Here is a 17247-nt window from a genome sequence, read left to right as displayed (position 1 = left end):
ATGATCAAGTGGGCCCGAAAAGTTTGAAGGAGCGACTTCACAGCAGCAAGTCTGCAGCTGGAGCACCTGTCTAGCTGAAGGACTCTGCCTTCACGGTTACATTCTCTCAATGTCTAATCACAAAATTGTACTTATGCTGCAGGGAAGGCTTGAGGTTTGGTTTACAAAACAGGTCTCATCGTTCTGCATAACCCTCCCCTCTGGTCTCCGCTCTGAAGGCCAGCCAGTTGAGTGCAAGGGTAAAATTAAAGTTTGATTTGAAAGGAGGGCACAGGACGGTCATCAAGGAACCGCTCTGGTGAGCTGAAAGCAGTGTCCACAAATGCACCTATTTTTATGTTCCGCCTGCTTCTGTGCTGAATGTTTTGTACAATCGCTGGCTCACTCCGATGCAAATGAAAGGAAGAGCAGGCACCCCTGTGTTGTCCCTCTATGTATAGGTTTAACCCCAGAGTATCAGAATGCACCTGTAGGACTCCTATCTAGTTTAAGCTCTCTGCAGCTGGTTCATCTGGGCATGAGACCAGGCTCAATTTGACAGCTGCCTCTATCAGGAAGATGTTAAGTGAAGATGAGAACAGTGACAGAGTCAAATGATTAGTGCAATGATTTTTCACTAAAATTTAGAAGATATATTCTTTGTTTTGGCTGAAGGGGGAGGTCGAGGGAGTGGTATGAGGTGTTGAATGCCTCTAAGCAACCCAACATAACTAGCAGGCAGACAGTCTCCTTACCTGTGAAGCAAAAGATGACCCAGAAGCAAACAAAATATGTGCTTTGTCGCATTTTGGGATGAAAATCATATTAGAATGAACAAAGTCAGTTCTTGTCACATACATGTTGCTGAAGTTCGAAGATTGGAGTTTTCTCCAAAATTGTAGACAATACAGTTAATTATCGGTCTTATGTGGGCAAGTACCTTGGGATTTACGATTGTAATTTTTTCTACATGGATCACAAGGTATTTTTTTCAAAGAATTTTGCCCACAACCTTATTAAATCGAATAGGTAACGGTTTTCAAACAGAGGCACAGGTCTTCAACAGCCCTCGCGGCAATGTACCAGCTGCAGTCAGTGGGCTTTAAAATGATTTCACTCTTTTCAAGGGAAATGAGCAGTAGAGAAGGAAGACAGACTCCTTGGCGGGCCGTTTAGTACTTGTGGCCAGTGTGCCATCACTTATGGTCTTGCTTTTGTTAAGATGCGATTTGACACGGAGTTGGTAGGATGAAGCCAGCGCAGGGCAGTATGTTGAGGAAGGTGTGGCACATAATTAGTTTGAAAAGCCCCTTCGTTTGAAATGCCACATTTGCCATCATGGTATCAGCAGGGCGTTGCGTTTTCTCTATTTGTCGAGCCTGGATCCTTCACTCACCCAGTACCTGTAATGTGCTTGCAATTCACCACTCCCACCCACCCTTCTCCAGCCCACGAAGGGATCAAGATGCAGTGCCCCTCAAACCCCAGACGTCTCGCCATTATGGGACAGAGACCATGCAGGATGAACAACTGGTGAAGCCTAACCGGACATTTACCCAGTTCCAAACCGTTATCACAAGTGACTGCTGTGGCTTTACCACTACTGAAAAATATTGACCGTAGAGCGTAGGCCTTCTAATGGGAAAGAGCCTTCCAAAACATTTCATTAATCCCATAAAAAGTATAGCGACCAGTCTGGTTCTTAACTGATCCCTGGAATGCAGGTGTCCAGGATACCCTGCTCCTCCGGGAGCACCAATAAACTTTTTCTGGTGATACACTATTTGGGTGGTGGGCTTGGGAGACATCTTATATTCTGACAAAGTATTTTAAGAGACGCCTTTTCATCCACCTCTTTGAAACCTGGTTTGTGTCCGGAACCCTTGCGCCTGTATCGCTTGCCTCCCTTTAAATCCTGTTAACCCAAGGTTAGTACCTGCTAACAACTACAAACCAGAATGCATCTCAAGTGCCCAGGTGTACTGGTGCTCCATTACTAGAGTCACATTGTTACCTACTTACATTAGTATGGCTCCTGTGGCCTTTCAAAAACAGAAATACTATCCAGAGAGTAGTTCTAAAGGGTCAAAGACTGGCTTCAATAAAAGCAGAAGAAATGGCACTACAGTGATGTGGCAAAATGACGCTTGAGAAAAAGAGTATGAAAGGACTATTAATGTAGTACCTCCCAGATCAATAAATATGGCATCAGTCCCTCTTGGGAAACAGAACATTAAACATGATACGCTAATGAAACCCATGATACACATAAAAAAATAAAATCTCCTTTCTACCCAAGGATTTTCTATAACTCGGACTTTACTTCATAGAGCAATGGAACCCTTTAGAGATTGATTTTTTTATGGTCTCGCTACAATAAAAGCGATGAGGCCTACAACATAAAAGTGTTTATGGCATCCTGGTTCAGAAGAGATACAGAAACCAAGATGTAAAGGGGTACATTATGAAAGAACTGTCACCCAGGGGAAAGGCTAACCCAAGTGGAAAAATCTTCCTGACATTCTATGATCCTTCTGAAATGCATCCCAGTGTTAAAGTTAAAAAATGCAAATATTTCACATTAGGGCAAAATAAAAAGCAAATCCACAGGAAAATACTGCAGTATGCAAAAAGAAATGTGGAAAATTGTGTGAAAGTACAGCCTAAACATCTGAAGAAAGGGAAAAAAAAAAAAAAAAAAAAAAAAAAAAAAAAAAAAAGGAAAACGATGGCTGAGGAAAGAACTAAGCAGTGCTCTAAAATAGTCTCACATATGCCTTGGGATATCTGACAAAAGCAAAAAACAGATGACATACTGCTGAAGAATCCAAACATTCACCCCCAGTCACAGATCTGGGTTTAATCCATCGTTTTTTGTGCACGCATCAAGCCACTCCAGATTGAGGTCCAGGGAGGACCTGGCATGGCAGTTCGGGCTGGACTGTTCCCAAGGGGATTAGGGTCAAGACTGATTTGAATATGGCTTGATCAAAATTGGAATGGTGTGGTGAGCAAACAAATGATAGATTTAGGCCCAGATCTCTGTACTGGGGTGAATGTTTGACATTGTTCAGCATTCCGTCCATCACTTGTTCACTTTGCATTTGGGATACCCAGCAGTGTATGAAAAGCTTCCTTATTTGATGAACTAGTGGTCACTGCTGGTGTGGGGCAAACCTTTTGATATCAAGAGATGAACAAGGTTCCATCACAAGAAGTCAACATGTTTTCTTAATCTACCCACTGTGAGAGGTCTTGCAACCTAAACTGCAAAATGTTAGACTGCTGGAAATGAGTTGGTCTGGATCACCCTGGATTCTTCTGCCTTTCGCTGCACCTTCATTTTGCTGGCTCTAGAACTCTGCATTTGGCCTCGGCTAACTAGTGGTAAAATGCTTGTGTCGTTCCTTTAAACGTAATGAAACTGGCATACCTTTGGCTAACATATTTAACTTACTTATAAAACCCCAGTATATGGTGAAAAGGGGTACTCGGGGCCTGTAAGTTAAATGTCACAAGTGGGCTGCAGCACCCATTGTGTCATCCAATACAGCGACACTGCAAACACGACTAGCGGCCTGCCACCAGCAGACCGGCTGTGCAGATTTTAACTTTCAAATCCCTTTGACAAGCCTAAACTTTCCTTTTAAATATACATAGGCCTTCGTGCACATAACGATGATATTTAAAAGTAGAACATATAAAGTGTAATACTGAACATGTCCATACAGTGAAAAAGCCTAAGATATTTTCGTTGTAGAAGGGTTGGCTGTTCCATAGGCGAGCACTGGGGCACAATGTTAAGTTTAATAAAAGGTTCTCTTCGCCTAGGAAATCACAAAAAATTTAAATTTGGGGATTTTTTTCTAATATTTATTAGAAGCGCAATTCAATGGTAAAGTAGAATTTGTAGTAAATATTTCAGAATGAAAATGTCACTTACCCAGTGTACATCTGTTCGTGGCATCAGTCGCAGTAGATTCGCATGTTTTGCAATAGCTCGCCATCTGGTGTTGGGCCGGAGTGTTACAAGTTGTTTTTCTTCGAAGAAGTCTTTCGAGTCACGGGACCGAGTGACTCCTCCTTTTGTCTCCATTGCGCATGGGCGTCGACTCCATCTTCGATTGTTTTTCCCCGCAGAGGGTGAGGTAGGAGTTGAATTGTAGTAATAGTGCCCATGCAATGGAGTGACTAAGTATGCACCTATTTAAGCTTGAGATGATACATATATAAATAGTTGAAGGTAACTTCCAAACTGCTACAGGCTCCCGGGGAGGCGGGTGGGCACATGCGAATCTACTGCGACTGATGCCACGAACAGATGTACACTGGGTAAGTGACATTTTCAGTTCGATGGCATCTGTCGCTGTAGATACGCATGTTTTGCATAGACTAGTAAGCAGTTATCTCCCCAAAAGCGGTGGATCAGCCTGTAGGAGTGGAAGTAGTCTGAAATAATGTCCTTAATACGGCTTGACCTACTGTGGCTTGTTGTGCGGATAACACGTCTACACAGTAGTGCTTGGTGAATGTGTGAGGCGTAGACCATGTGGCTGCCTTACATATTTCTTGCATTGGGATGTTTCCTATAAAGGCCATGGTAGCACCTTACTTTCTGGTTGAGTGTGCCCTTGGTGTAATGGGCAGCTGTCGTTTAGCTTTAAGGTAGCAGATTTGGATGCATTTAACTATCCATCTGGCTATACCTTGTTTTGATATTGGGTTTCCTGCATGAGGTTTTTGAAATACAATAAATAGTTGTTTAGTCTTTCTGATTTTTTTGTTCTGTCAATGTAATACATCAATGCTCTTTTGACATCTAATGTATGTAGTGCCCTTTCAGCTACGGTATCTGGCTGTGGAAAGAACACTGGAAGTTCCACTGTTTGATTTAGATGGAACGGTGAAATAACCTTTGGCAAAAATTTAGGATTGGTCCTTAGGACGACCTTATTCTTGTGTAGTTGTATAAAAGGTTCCTGTATTGTAAACGCCTGAATCTCACTTACTCTTCTTAGGGAAGTAATGGCGATGAGAAATGCCACCTTCCAGGTTAGGAACTGTATTACGCAGGAGTGCATGGGTTCAAAAGGTGGACCCATAAGTCTAGTTAGGACAACATTTAGGTTCCATGAAGGAACAGGTGGTGTTCTTGGTGGTATAATTCTCCAAAGGCCCTCCATGAATGCTTTAATGACTGGTATCTTATATAGGGAAGTTGAATAGGTAGTCTGCAGGTATGCAGATATTGCTGCAAGGTGTATTTTAATGGAAGAGAAAGCCAGGTTAGATTTTTGTAAGTGAAGCAAGTAACCCACTACATGTTCTGGAGTTGTGTGTAATGGTTGTATTTGATTAATATGGCAGTAGCAAGCAAACCTCTTCCATTTACTTGCATAGCAGTGCCTGGTGGATGGCCTTCTGGCTTGTTTAATGACTTCCATACATTCTTGGGTAAGTTGTAAGTGCCCGAATTCTAGGATTTCAGGAGCCAGATTGCTAGATTCAGCGATGCTGGATCTGGGTGTCTGATCTTTTGGTTGTGCTGTGTCAACAGATCTGGCCTGTTGGGCAATTTGATGCAGGGTACTACTGATAGGTCTAGCAGCGTTGTGTACCAGGGTTGCCTTGCCCAAGTTGGTGCTATTAATATGAGTTTGAGTTTGTTTTGACCGAGTTTGTTTACCAGGTAAGGAAGGAGAGGGAGAGGAGGAAAAGCGTAAGCAAATATCCCTGACCAGTTCATCCATAGGGCATTGCCTTGGGACTGTTTGTGTGGGTATCTGGATGCGAAGTTTTGGCATTTTGCGTTCTCCTTTGTCGCAAACAAGTCTATCTGAGGTGTTCCCCCAGAGTTTGAAATAAGTGTTCAGAATTTGGGGGTGAATTTCCCATTCGTGGACCTGTTGGTGATCTCGAGAGAGATTGTCTGCGAGTTGATTTTGGATCCCTGGTATAGATTGTGCTATTAGGCGAATTTGGTTGTGAATTGCCCAAAGCCAAATCTTTTGTGCTAGCAGGCTTAACTGCGTGGAGTGCGTCCCCCCTTGCTTGTTTAGATAATACATTTTTGTCATGTTGTCTGTTTTGACGAGAATGTATTTGTGAACTATTATTGGTTGGAAAGCTTTTAGTGCTTGAAAAACTGCTAGAAGTTCTAGGTGATTTATATGCAGTTTTGTTTGATGTACGTTCCATTGTCCTTGTATGCTGTGTTGATCGAGGTGTGCTCCCCACCCTGTCATGGAAGCATCTGTTATTACGTATTGTGGCACTGGGTCTTGGAAAGGCCGCCCTTTGTTTAAATTTATGTTGTTCCACCACAGAAGCGAGAGGTAAGTTTGGCGGTCTATTAACACCAGATCTAGAAGGTGACCCTGTGCTTGTGACCACTGTGATGCTAGGCACTGTTGTAAGGGCCTCATGTGCAGTCTTGCGTTTGGGACAATGGCTATGCATGAAGACATCATGCCTAGGAGTTGTAGTACCATCCTTGCTTGTATCCTTTGTGTTGGATACATGCGTTGTATGATGGTGTTGAAATTTCGAATTCTTTGTGGACTTGGAGTGGCTACTCCTTTTGATGGGTCTATTATGGCTCCCAGGTATTGTTGTACCTTGCGCGGCAGGATTTTGTGAAATTGACGGTGAACCCTAGTTTGAAGAGGGTTTGTATGATATGATTTGTGTGATTTGAGCACTCTATTAACGAATGGGCCTTGATTAGCCAGTCGTCTAGATATGGGAACACATGTATTTGCTGCCTTCTTATGTGTGCAGCGACTACCACTAGACATTTGGTAAAGACTCTTGGTGCGGTTGTTAATCCGAAAGGCAGTACCTTGAATTGGTAATGTATTCCCTTGAATACAAACCTTAGGTATTTCCTGTGCGATGGGTGTATTGGTATATGGAAATAAGCATCCTTGAGGTCTAAAGTTGCCATGTAGTTTTAGCAATGGCAATACTTCTTGTAGTGTGACCATGTGAAAGTGGTCTGATTTGATGAAAGTGTTCACTACTCTGAGGTCTAGGATTGGTCTCCGCGTTTTGTCCTTCTTTGGTATCAGAAAGTACAGTGAGTAAACTCCTGTGTTTATTTGTGTGTTTGGCACTAATTCGATTGCATTCTTTTGCAATAGTGCCTGCACTTCTATCTCCAGAAGATAGAAATGGTGTGTTGTCAAATTTTGTGCTTTTGGTGGTATGTTTGGAGGGAATTGTAGAAATTCTATGCAATAACCATGTTGGATAATTGCTAGAACCCAAGTGTCTGTAGTGATTTCCTCCCATGCTTTGTAATAATGACTTATTCTTCCCCCCACTGGTGTTGTGTGGAGGGGGTGAGTGACATGTGAGTCACTGTTTAGTAGTAGGGGTTTTGGGGCTCTGAAATCTTCCTCTATTTCTAGGGAATTGCCCTCCTCTATATTGTCCCCGAAAACCTCCTCTATACTGTCCCTGGTAACTGGACGGTGTTGCTTGTGAGGTGCTGGCTTGTGTGCTCTGACCCCAAAACCCCCCTCGAAAGGGTGTTTTACGGAATGTGCTGTAATTCCCTCTGCTCTGCGGGGAGTAGAGTGCGCCCATGGCTTTGACAGTGTCCGTATCTTTTTTGAGTTTCTCAATCGCTGTGTCCACTTCTGGACCGAACAGTTCTTTTTCGTTAAAAGGCATATTGAGAACTGCTTGTTGAATCTCTGGTTTAAATCCAGACGTTCGGAGCCATGCATGCCTTCTGATAGTTACAGATGTATTAATCGTCCGTGCAGCTGTATCTGCAGCGTCCATGGAGGAGCGGATCTGGTTGTTGGAAATGGTCTGTCCCTCCTCAACCACTTGTTTGCCCTATTTTGTAAGTCCTTGGGCAGATGTTCAATGAGATGTTGCATCTCGTCCCAGTGGGCTCTGTCATAGCGCGCAAGTAGTGCCTGAGAGTTCGCGATGCGCCACTGGTTTGCAGCTTGTGCTGCGACTCTTACCAGCTGCATCAAACTTGCGGCTTTCTTTATCTGGGGGTGGTGCATCTCCAGATGTGTGAGAGTTGGCCCTTTTCCTAGCTGCTCCTACAACGACAGAGTCTGGTGGCAGCTGTGTAGTGATGAAAACCGTGTCTGTAGGAGGCGCTTTATACTTTTTTTCCACCCTTGGTGTGATTGCCCTACTTTTGACCGGCTCCTTAAAGATTTCTTTTGCGTGCCGGAGCATATCAGGGAGCATAGGCAGGCTTTGGTATGAGCTGTGGGTGGAGGAGAGTGTGTTGAATAAAAAAATCATCCTCGACCTGTTCCGAGTGGAGGCTTACGTTGTGAAATTGTGCTGCTCTAGCCACCACTTGAGAATACGCAGTGCTGTCCTCTGGTGGAGATGGCTTCGTAGGGTATGCCTCCGGACTGTTATCTGACACTGGGGCGTCGTATAGGTCCCATGCGTCTTGATCTTGGTCACCCTGGCTTATGGTGGTGTGAGCTGGGGAGTGTGATGGAGTTAGTGCTGGTGAGACGTTAATCACGGGCGGAGGAGAGGGTGGTGGGGTAACTCTTTTCACCACTTTTGGTTGTGGTGTCTGTTCAGTTTGGAACTCCAACCTTCTCTTTCTTCTAATGGGGGGAAGGGTGCTTATTTTTCCTGTCCCCTGCTGTATGAAAATACGCTTTTGCGTATGGTCCACATCAGTTGATTGTAGCTCTTCCTCAAACCTATGCTTTTGCATTTGTGAGGTTAGCGAGTGCTCTTCTGTATAAGAGCCTGATGCTGGGTCGCTTGCAGTGTGTTTCGGCACCGAAACCCTGTCTGCGTGTTTTTTCGGCTCCGAGGTGACTTTTTTCTTTTTCGGTGCCGCTGTCTCGGCGTCGAGCCGTGTCCACACCGACATCTCGGTGTCGGGGCTTGTCTCCAGCACTTTCTCGGTCCCGAGAAGGCTGCGTGCCGGTGTCTCGACCGGAGTCGGACGATCTCGGCACTGTTTGGGCCTTTTTCGGTGCCGACGGTCGGTCACCGAATTTATGGGTGGAGCCATGGCCTGATGGCAGTGGCGTCCCCTGGGCCTTGTAAATCTTCCTCTGTGTGGTTTTTGACGTCTTACTCACGGTTTGTGTATCGTCGAATCCTTCGGAGTCCGATTCTTGGATCGAAAAGGATCCCTCCTCTTCTTGTTCCTCGAACTCCCGGTGGGCTGTCGGCGCGGACGCCATCTGAAGTCTTCTGGCTCGACGGTCTCGGAGAGTTTTTCGGGACCGGAACACACGACAGGCCTCGCAGGTGTCTTCGCTGTGCTCAGGTGACAGGCACAGGTTACAGACCAAGTGTTGGTCTGTATAGGGGTATTTATTGTGGCATTTGGGGCAGAAACGGAACGGGGTCCGTTCCATCGGTGTTCTTCAGCACGCGGTCGGGCCGACCAGGCCCCGACGGGGGATCGAAAAACTACCCCGAAGGGCACCGGAGCTCTTCGATGCGGTGTTGAATCTAACTACGCCGATCCCGAACGCAACAATACTGACGAAAATCTTCCGAAATTAGCTATCTTTCCGTTCCGAAACTCGGAGCGACAGGAACACGTCCGAACCCGATGGCGGAAAAAAAACAATCGAAGATGGAGTCGACGCCCATGCGCAACGGAGACAAAAGGAGGAGTCACTCGGTCCCGTGACTCGAAAGACTTCTTCGAAGAAAAACAACTTGTAACACTCCGGCCCAACACCAGATGGCGAGCTATTGCAAAACATGCGTATCTACAGCGACAGATGCCATCGAACATATACTTTTTAAAAGTAAAGTTAGCTTTGTCTGAAGTCTCTGAAAAACAATCTTCATTTGTTCTCCCACATCTGCCAGCCACTAATTAGCACTTTAAAAATGTGTGAATGAGGTGTGAGCTAGCTCTCAGGACAGACAAAAGGCAGGGGGTGTGGATGGAGAGGTGCTGTTGTGGCCTTGACAGGATAGTGTGTGGGCTGGGCCCAAGGACATGGTTAACTTTTAAGAGGCCTACACTGTCACATGCAGATTTAACCAACCACATATATACCCTTCTTTTGCCCACCGACAGACCAGCCTCAACCACAGTGAGCCTCTTGTAAACATCAGTGTCAGATCCTGCTGAAGTGTCAAGACACTCTTGCCAGATATGTTGGGATTTTCATAGGACATTTGGGGTGCACTTCAAAAGAGGGAAACAGAAAGCCGAAATAATTTGTGTGTATCCACTGTCTGGTTGCAGTAAGTTCAGCGTTGTTCTACCAGACATCTGTCGCAGAGTTCGTTAGGGGTAAGTGGACTGCTTAAAACTGGATTTTAGTGTAAGATGTGAGAGGACACAAGGATTACCATAGTGCGCGCCCCAAACACACTCCCAGGCCTCAGAGCCCAAGTTTAGTGTGGTCAAAGACTTCCACCCTCTTGAAAATGTCAAAACTGCATAGGGTTGGAATTTGGAACATTTATCCCAATGGTTAGGGCATTCTCTGGGGGTCATTTCCACACACTAGCTCATCCAAGGCATAAATGTGGCATTTCCCGGTACCCACTTCAGAACACTCCTGAACCTCTAGAAAATAAAAAAAAAATAAAAAAAAATAAAAAAATCAGAAGAGGACTGAACCTGTTGTCTACAATCTCAAAATAGTCCCCCTGGAGGACTGGACCTGCGCTCTCTTGTACCCAGGCCAAATAAGTGGACTCCAAGGATCTTAAGTCTGACCTCCTGTTCAAGTTACAGGGACACAACAAGCTACACAAGGTCACACGGTCTTTTCCTATAACTGCCCATATGGCCGGTGGCAAATAGACCTGCACTGTACCCTGCTGTTTGATGTTTGCCTTACACCCTGTGAGTCAAAGAGTCATCCTGGGGGTCTTGTGTACTCCTGTGGTGGATTGGGACTTAAAAGGACTAAAATTAGAAGGTAACATTTTTGAGCAGGGTGAATGAACCTGGTTAGTGTAGCTAACTGCGCTCCATTGTGGTCAGTGTCACATTTCGCCTAGGTCCTGTTCTACTGCAACCACTGAACAACTTGGAGCTTCTTGGCACTATTTCAACTTAAAACGTTTAAAAAGTCAGACCTTTGGTTTCCCCCTCAACCCCCTTTTTGTATTTTTAGAGTCATTTAGTCTATTGTAAATTTGTTTTGGGATTTCTTGTGTTTTGCATTTAGAATGTATTACTGTCTTAGTACTGCATAAATACTTTACACGTTGCCTCTAAGTTAAGCCTGCCTGCCCTGTGCCATAGTTAAGGGGATGAGCCCAGCTTTAGTGACTTTGGTGGTTCACCCCGATATGGATTGTGATTGGTATTGGAGGCAAGTACTTACAGTCTCAACTAAAAACCCAGTTTCTTACATGCCCATCTGTTCTTATCAGTAAATCAACACCAACTGCACAATAGAAATCTTCTCTCACCAGGTACTCACTAATCACACTGTGATACTCAGAATCACAAAAATTATGCCTCGGAAATCTATGCAAGTTTTGAAGTTGAATAATACTTCAAATCCCTGTGCGTTGCAGATGAACTTGAATATTTCACTTTTCCACTACACAGAAAATATATGTAGAGAAAAGCTATTCTCTACAATCCCAGAACATATGGGAGCATTTTGGGAATCCTGGCCATTGTATTTGTGCACAAGTTTCAAACCTTAACATGGTCCTTTCATATAAAAATAGAGTGGTAAAAATAATTAGCAATGTGGAGAACACCCATACATTTCTCAGTGGTCACCGGTCCTACCCCATTCTCTGTAAGGGCCATGTTCCCAAAGTTCTAGAAGTTATTGTGCAGTGCTTCATGTTTAAAGTTATTGCCTCAAAGACAAATTGAGAGTAACAGGCTGCAAAGCATCGCCTTAAAAGGAGCACAGGGACTGAGGAAAAGAACATTCAGAGCCCGTTTTAACCTCGCCTTGTCTTTGGTAAGCGATAAGAGTTACGCTTGTTTGGGGAGCCAGCTTGAACATTTATCAATGTGTGTCACTGGTAGGCAGAGGTGGGTGAAACACGGACAGAGAACGTGCAGTCATCATCTCTAGCCATGTCTTAAGGAAGCAGTAGTTTGGGGGTATGGAAGGATCCTTTATTTGAAAGTTAGTACTTTAGTCAAGCTGGGTCATGAGTTAAGCAACACTTCTTTGAGAATGGTGCATGTAGTTGTGTGTACCTGGGCTTCTCACAAGAAGCAAAAGGACCAAGCGTTGACCTGCTTGTAATGGTCTATTTCCCAAACTTCTTTCTTGTTAGTGGTGATGGAGAGAAACACGAACGAGCAGTCAGGTGTACTTCAATCTTGCACAGTCTACGGGCCTTGGTGCAGTGAATAAACTAAGATAAGACTGTGGACTACGCCTCTAGAACAACTCTTAACTGAGCAATAAAATGTGTTCCCTTTAAACCTCTGAATCTTTGGAAGGGATGTTCAAGAAAGCTGTGAAACCGAAAGACATGAAGGTGCAGCTAATCTACGAAGAACTATGGTGATGAGACATGTTCTGACTTTTAAAAAAAATGCTTGGAATGATGGAAGAGACAGTTTTTCATTTTAAGATAGGAAGGGCTATTAAGACACAGAAAAGTTCCCACGTGGGGTCCCAATACAAGGTGAGAAGATGTATGGAAAATGTTACTTTGTTTTCAACAAAGCATCTGAATTTACAATAATACAAGCAGAACAGTCAAATGGAATGAACTTGCCCACAACAGCTCTAGTCTACATAAGCTGTTTTTATAGCCCTTGGTGGAAATAATATTTGATGCTTATTCTACCTACAAAAGGCAGGTTAGCAGACACTCCAATCAGTATATTTAGCTGCTTATGTGCCAACAGCAGTCAGTATTCAAAACAGCCATGGATGCTCTCAAAGTAACAATCCCTTCTAGAGCCTCACTATCCATTTCAGGGAATCTCCATATTGTGCTCATCAGGCTCATAAGACCGCCATTTGAGCTGTTGTACTCTTTTCTACTACAGTTTATTTAATTGAAGGTGGGTTTCCTTATTGGTATAACTTCCCTTCGTAGGCTTGGTGAACTGCAAGCTCTAATAGTGAAGGAGTCCTTTATTCAAGTGTGCAAAGATCAGGTCGTCTTTAGAAGAAACCCTTGTTTTCTGCCTAAGGTAGTCTCCCTCATCCATGCCAATCAAGCCGTAGTTTACCTAACACCTCCTCAAACTCAATCGGTTATGGAAAGGGCCTTGAACAGTCTAGATGTTAAAAAAAGCCCTCTGGTACTATACTCACCTTACTGAATCGCTTAGAAAGGCAAAGCACCTCTTTGTAAGTTTTTGCAAGCTCCACATGAGGAAATACATCTCCAAAGCAGGTGTTGCTAGATGGAATGTCCAGTGCATTCATGTTTGCTGTGCCAAAACCAAACACCACGCTCCGTGCCAGAGGTACATTCCACTCATAAAAAGTGAGCCACTGCGACTTTCCTAGGTCATATTCCCTCTTACATATAAAAGGCTGCAATGTGGAATACCAGTTACTCTTCCACCAAGCATTTTTGTGAGGACACTCTTGCCCGCCAGGAAGTCAAGCCCACTGTCCTAAATACTTTGTTCCAAAAGCCATCCACTACAGCCTGCAAGTCACTGCTTCAAAGAGAAGGGCACTTCTCAGGCTATGCAAAGCTTGTGATCTACAGCAACATCCTGCACATGGAAAAATAACTAAACTTGTGACAACCGGTTTTGTCCTGTTGCATTGTTTAAAATGAAAATAAATGATTTAAAAAAGTATATATAAAATTATAAAGAATCATATAGATTTACTCTTGTAAGCTTTACTCTGTCTCCCCATCACCCTATGTCTCTATCAGCCTTTCCTCCAACCCCACTCAGACTCATCCCAAGCCCATTCTACTACCTTCATCTCCAAAATAATCTTCCACATCTAGCTCACTCCAAACCTCAGTTTACTACCAGGATCTCCCAAACAACCCCACTAACTTCTCCCTCATTTATCTCAACCTTTGACTCATCCAAAAAACCCTCCTGCTACTATGACCTCCCTAACCCTTTCCACAGACTGTTCCCTCCTCCATCTCTCCTTTACTCATCCCAAGCCTCAACCTATTACTATAAACTCCCAATTAACACTTCTGGATTCTTCCCTCTATTCCTCCATTACTCTAGTCAATCCAAATAACAAACTCACCTATCCTCTGCTCAAATTAACTCATAATAATACTAAAACTGTACTCATATTTCCCTATACTAATCCACCATAATTCCTCTGGGGTTCTTAAGTAGCGTGCTACTCGCCAAAAAGCGATTCAACGCCTCGTCAGGGGTAGTAAGCGCTATATAAATACTATTACAATTACAATTGTAGATAAACCTCTACTTCCCAAAAATCCAACCTGCAACATACCTTCTCAACACTAGATGGCAAGAGTGCAAAGCATGTGATCTACAGCAGCATGTGCTGCAAACGTAATGTTTATCTGGTAAAGTGATAAGCCAACCTTTCAAACTCTGAATTACATCTGTGAGCGCAGGTGTCAGATTGCTAGCTCGAAGTAGGGTTGTGGTACAAACTGTGTTGAATTAGGTCGAAGGGGCTGTATGTCTGATTGGACAGTAAATAAAAAGCTGCCTCTGGCCCAAACAATTAACCACCCACAAGAAAGACAGCTAGCCTTACCTGGTAACAGGGTCTTGCCGTGATGGGCTCTAAACTGAACAATGCACTGGCTTCCTCACAGGACGTTGCCCTGTTGGGCATAGAGAGAAACTTGAAACAAGTTCTGATGTCCAGTTCAGTTTGTCTCTCATAATCCTATATTGTTGTGAAACCCAAATCAGCACAGAGAGGAAGGGAGCCAATCTCTCATTAACCCTGTTTGAAGTCATAAGTTGTTTTTGATCTTAGATTTAAAACTAACTATACCAGAATGCCACAAAAAGGCAGGACTGGATGGGCTACTGTTACCTGGTACATGACCAATTAAAGACATGAGATGTCGGTCATAGACCGTGCGCAGCGGTACAGAAGTCTATCTTCAAACAGTCAAGACAAGCATTGCCAGCTGCAGTGTCCCTGATGAGAAGAACAGTGTGTGAAAAATACTGCTTTAATGCTACAAATATGTGGTAGCCAGTTTTACAACTGATCTGAGTGGACAATACCAGTATCTTGCCAAGACGGTTTCCTGAATGACCAGGATTAATCAGAAAGTGAAGTACATGGTGGTCTCAAGCTGGCTACCTCAAGTAACTTGTGTTATTGTGGTGATGTGTAAAGTTTCATCTGCTTCAGAGACGCTACGAAGACACACTCAGCTTGTATTTTTCCCCCAAATCAAGTAACTTAAAATGTATACAGTTTGTTATAAACTTTGAAATTTGTTACGAAAATGTTAAGGTTTCTGCTATATTTAAATAACACATTTAATTCGACTCTCTGCCACATGCCCAGAATAATTCAGAAGTGTGATGCTGTGAATGGCCTGAAGACTTAGTTAGCACATCAAGTTAGAATGTTTATCTACGTGGGCATCTGTTCACGTTCAAAACACCAGGGTAGAATCATATTTCTCACAGTGAGGCAGAGCTGGACAAGGATATGCTTATAAAATATACTTAAACGTTGCAGGCACCCAATAGGCAGCTTACATGCAAATGTATGCACCAAGTTTTAAGGGCAGGCAAGGGACAACAGACTCACTGATTGAATGTTTAGGATGCACTTAGCTACAAGTATTGCAGCAAAGGGCAGGTTTCTTTTTTAACTCAAAGATCTTACTAGGATTATCACCACGCTCCTGAGCCCGGCTTGGATCAAGTCTTCAAAGACTTGGCTTTCTAAGGGAGTACTGGCAAAGGCAGACCATTCCAGGCACTCTGTACAAGCATTAGCAAATAGATTTTCGCTGAGACTTCCATGCAGTTTTACTTACTTCAGCAGTGAGTACATGTCAAGCAGGTTGTTCTGGATGGGAGTTCCGGTCACAGCCCAGCGGGTTCCTGCTCGCAGCTTGCACACAGCGATGGAGGTCTGCACCTTGGGGTTCTTGATATTGTGGGCTTCATCCAGAATGACACGAGCCCATGCGATACGTAGCAAGGTCGAGCACTGGAGGGTCTTATCCTGCAGAGAAAAACAGCTACAGGTTCAAAGATCGACATCAATTCTTTTTAGGGCCAGAGGACTCTGATTTCTTCCTTTCAGTACGTTAGATCCTTCATGGCAATTCATCTGGCTTGCTTCAAAGGAGAGTTAGCAACATTATCAAAAGATACAGTTAAGCCTAGTTCATCTCAGAGTTAAAGATGTGACTGCTAACAAAGTAAATTCACTTTTACAGCTTGTCCCAGACATCCCCAAAGCCACCATTGCAGCACATCTGAAGTACATGGGGAGAGTGTTGTAGTAGGGACCGTGGCTGTGTGATGAAGAGTTTCCCAAAAACAATATCCACAGTGCAAAAGTATCCAAAAGGCACTGAAAACATTCATGTGTAGAATGTGGTGGTAAAATTCAGATGTGGTACATTTAGGGCAATGAGCAGCAGAATGGCCATTTTGGAAAAATTTTGTGTAGGAAGTTGGCTCTGTATGTGCTATTTCAAAGTAAGGAATAGCATGCACAGAGTCCAAGGGTTCCCCTTAGAGGTAAAATAGTGGTAAAAATAGATAATACTAATGCTCTATTTTGTGGTAGTGTGGTCGAGCAGTAGGCTTATCCAAGGAGTAGTGTTAAGCATTTGTTGTACATACACATAGACAATAAATGAGGTACACACACTCAGACAAATCCAGCCAATAGGTTTTTATATAGAAAAAATATCTTTTCTTAGTTTATTTTAAGAACCACAGGTTCAAATTCTACATGTAATATCTCATTCGAAAGGTATTGCAGGTAAGTACTTTAGGAACTTCAAATCATCAAAATTGCATGTATACTTTTCAAGTTATTCACAAATAGCTGTTTTAAAAGTGGACACTTAGTGCAATTTTCACAGTTCCTGGGGGAGGTAAGTTTTTGTTAGTTTTACCAGGTAAGTAGGACACTTACAGGGTTCAGTTCTTGGTCCAAGGTAGCCCACCGTTGGGGGTCCAGAGCAACCCCAAAGTCACCACACCAGCAGCTCAGGGCCGGTCAGGTGTAGAGTTCAAAGTGGTGCCCAAAACACATAGGCTAGAATGGAGAGAAGGGGGTGCCCCGGTTCCGGTCTGCTTGCAGGTAAGTACCCGCGTCTTCGGAGGGCAGACCAGGGGGGTTTTGTAGGGCACCGGGGGGGACACAAGTCCACACAGAAATT

General features: G+C 43.8%; 1 protein-coding gene across 2 annotated transcripts in view; it reads right to left on the bottom strand.

The window, feature by feature from the left end:
• TTF2 (transcription termination factor 2) overlaps positions 1-17247 on the bottom strand; it is a 175292-nt gene that overhangs the window by 72162 nt on the left and 85883 nt on the right. For both annotated transcript variants that reach the window (XM_069202809.1, XM_069202807.1), the window contains exon 14: positions 15883-16073. In XM_069202809.1, coding sequence (XP_069058910.1) covers positions 15883-16073 — 191 coding nt within the window. The remainder of the gene's footprint in view (positions 1-15882; positions 16074-17247) is intronic.

This window comes from Pleurodeles waltl, chromosome 8 (genome assembly GCF_031143425.1).
Source record: "Pleurodeles waltl isolate 20211129_DDA chromosome 8, aPleWal1.hap1.20221129, whole genome shotgun sequence".
In the NCBI taxonomy this organism is placed as follows: Eukaryota; Metazoa; Chordata; class Amphibia; order Caudata; family Salamandridae; genus Pleurodeles; species Pleurodeles waltl.
The sequence above is the reverse complement of the archived record's forward strand: the minus strand, read 5'-3'. Positions and strand labels throughout refer to the sequence as shown.